This window comes from Anopheles marshallii, chromosome 2 (genome assembly GCF_943734725.1).
Source record: "Anopheles marshallii chromosome 2, idAnoMarsDA_429_01, whole genome shotgun sequence".
Lineage (NCBI taxonomy): Eukaryota > Metazoa > Arthropoda > Insecta > Diptera > Culicidae > Anopheles > Anopheles marshallii.
The window spans coordinates 15,458,182-15,461,236 of record NC_071326.1 but is presented as its reverse complement, the minus strand read 5'-3'; the positions used below and the strand labels follow the sequence as shown (position 1 = coordinate 15,461,236).

At 53.8% G+C, this 3,055-nt stretch overlaps 1 protein-coding gene across 1 annotated transcript; it reads right to left on the bottom strand.

The window, feature by feature from the left end:
- Positions 1-1,495: 1,495 nt before the first annotated feature.
- LOC128709052 (uncharacterized) lies at positions 1,496-2,436 on the bottom strand. Its single transcript, XM_053804037.1, has 2 exons — positions 1,981-2,436; positions 1,496-1,897 (listed from the first exon to the last, which is right to left on the bottom strand). The coding sequence occupies exons 1-2, from the start codon at positions 2,434-2,436 to the stop codon at positions 1,496-1,498; spliced, it is 858 nt and encodes a 285-aa protein (XP_053660012.1).
- Positions 2,437-3,055: the final 619 nt, after the last annotated feature.

The window sequence follows — 3,055 nt, the reverse complement described above, 5'->3', positions numbered from 1 at the left end:
TATACCTTTCTTCACTCGGTTTTGCAGTGCATTTAACTTGGGCTTTCTTCGCATGACTATCGATATGCATTCTATAGCACGGTGCGTGGAAACGATGGGAAAGATGATCCAGTTCCTCTAGGCCCGTTTCGGAAAAACTGCCATCTGGACGCTCGCTGGCCCGCGAAAGAAAGTGGAAATCTTGGAGGAGAAATCAGTGAAATGCATTCTCCCCTTGGTCGCGGTATCATATCCTCCGCTATTTGGGTACGGGTTGGTTGTTCCGGGAACTGTTTCCTCCCTGTTGGGCTAGTTCTGTCATGAGCCTAATCAGGTTTAGATTTTTTTCCTTGCATCACAACTTTCGCACCAGGAACCGGTACTCCGTGTACTCAATTTTCCGCGAATGCCCGTTGCGATGTGCGTTTGAGACTTTGGGTCAGCTGTGCGAGCGATGTGGCACGCATTGGAACTTGTTTACTTATGTCCACAAAGTAGGCATGATGCGATTTTCCCTTCTAAATCCTTCAGTTGATTTTTCACAGAATTTAGACCATCATTGCAAAAAGGCGTTAAACCGGAACTGACCAATAGTTGCTCCAAAACTGGAGTGAAAGTCATTCCGATGGCATCCTGTATGACATTTATTTCTAACCGATAGTGGATTGCGATGTGTGTCGACCAGATTTTGCGATACAGTTTCTCGGCGGATCTTCGGTACATACACAAACAAACCGGATACTTCTTCAATTAAGTTTTATTTGACTGCATTTTTTACACAAAAATAGGACGTATCGTACAAAAAAATAACGAAAACGAAAAAAAAAAATACAAAACAAAAAAAACTACAACACATAAATTATCAGTTCTGTTGAGAAGCAGTACAATAAATTAAATTAAGTTAAATAAATAAACCGTCGTGTGGTGGGCCGCGCTCCGGCAAAAACGGGAGCCGCCTCGACCACTAAGAGCTAAAGCTGGTGTGCCCATCGGTAGCATTCCCATTCGGGACGGGAACGACCGGAACCCGGTGGGCCATTGTCGGGGGGAATGAGGAATGTGTGAGAGTAGTTGGGGTGTTGGGGAGGTGGGATAAGGAAGGAACGGTTTTTGGTTGTGTAATGTTCGCTTCGGTTTTTGTAGATGACGTTTTGCATGCAAATTCCATGTGACACGGCGTGATAGAACGATGCCCTACCGGCGGGGTATCAGTTCGTCAGTCGGTATTGTGCGAGTTCGCTACTTGTTGCGCGGGCGTATGTCGGGAGCAGGACGGGTGCCGGAGATGTACGAAGCGATCCTAAACGTTTGGCACCGATCAGCATCTTCCGCGCTGGGAGTGTAAGGGGAGTTTTGGCTGTGGTGAGCGGAGTTGCGATCGATTGGAAAGGATCGGATACATTCTACGGCGCGTCAGGTCCCCGGTTGAAACCGTTGCAACCAAGCAACCTGCCTTTTTTGCGGGGGGGATTGACGATTTGGTGTTGGGGGGGCGGCAGGTCAATGGAAACTGCGCTTACTGGGCGTAGTGTCCGTAGCCGTTGTAGGCAAGACCCTGTCCGGAACCGATGCGGCCCCAACCGCCACCGTGTCCGCCGGAAACGACAACTTCATGGGCCGACTCGTGGTGTCCGTTGCCGCTCGAGATCAGCTTCTTGATGCCGATGATCGAGGCCAGGGCGAGGGCCAGCTTGGAAACGATCAGGGCCTTACCGGCGAGCAGGGCGAGGGCACCGAAAGCGAGCGGGACGAGCGTGCTGCCGAGCAGTAGCGGGATCATGATCCAGTGGCCGTTCTTCTTGTCCTTGTCCTTGCCACCTCCGAAGCCACCGCCTCCGACACCGCCTCCGAAGCCACCGCCTCCGCCGCGGACCTCATCCATGGAGCGCTTGATTTCCTCGCTGGACGGGAACTTGACCTTGGGAGCGGGAAATACAACATTCAGCACATTAGTGATCTGGAGCGGGATCGTGCGGGAAAACATCCACGCGGACTACTCACTTGCAGGGTGTGGGACTGGAAGAACGACAGGACCTTGTCGAAGAGCATCGAGTTGAGCGAGCGTTCCTTCTCGTCGAGCGAACGGGGCAGCTCAGCCTCCAGCTGGGCCTCAGTCTTCAGCGGTGCCGCATCGGCAGCCGATTCCTGATCGCGCACGAATCGCACACCCTCGCTCAGCTTGAAGTCCTTGGTCGAGCGCGACACACGGTCCAGAATGGTGAAAAGCTTCATCTTCAGGCAGGTGGAAACATCGCCGCTGGCACAGTCCTGGTACGTCTTGTACAGGTACTTGATCTCGCCGAGGTACGAGCCGGCGCGGGGCGTCTGCTGCTGCTGCTGCGGTCCGTTGCTGTCGTCGATCGAGTTCGAGCTGATCGGCAGCGTGGCGGAAGCACTGTGGGCGAAGGACACTGTCGCTAAACACCCGATCACCAGTAAGCACTTGAACAGTTGCATCGTTGCAGGAATGGCCTTTTGCTGTTGCGCTGGGAGCGTTTTTAGTAAATCTGTTTTACGGCGAAAACAGACCACAATTGCACGAGACCGAACTCACTCAACTCGCTCGCTATGTGGATGGCTCTAGAACTGTGGACGAATGGACTCAAACTGTGCCTTCCAGTGGGCCGCCACCATCAATATATACTCCGAGGGCGGTTGGACTCGTTGCACGCAAAACCGGCCCTACCATCCTGTTCGCACACCGCGGCAGATGCACTTGCATCCATCGCATCAGGTACTTCCACTGCCCACTTTCTTCGTGCGGCGCTACGATCCAACCTTTCTTTCGCTCCCGCCCCCCCGGTGTACTGCTATCGTTCGGTGCACACACATTGGCGGTGGCCGCGTAGCTGCATACCGGGCCGCCGAGCCGTTCTGTTCTACTGCACCGTGCAAAGGCACGCGCGTCGGCGGATGATCGCGTGCATTACGGGCCGGCCGTACCGCTTGAATGCACCGCGAAAAAACCGTGTCCGCGAATCCGTTCGATGAGCAGGTGCAGCTACGTTTCCCTTTTTTCCTCCCGGGGCCGATATGGAAGTGCAAGTGCAAGGGCCTCGGAACTGCGCCGAGGGAC

Excerpts from the sequence above, each read along its gene's own strand:
- LOC128709052 (XM_053804037.1), bottom strand. The coding sequence starts at position 2,436 with ATGCAACTGTTCAAGTGCTTACTGGTGATCGGGTGTTTAGCGACAGTG. Across the intron at positions 1,898-1,980 it reads TCCAGTCCCACACCCTGCAA|GTCAAGTTCCCGTCCAGCGA; the intron begins GTGAGTAGTCCG and ends CCCGCTCCCAAG.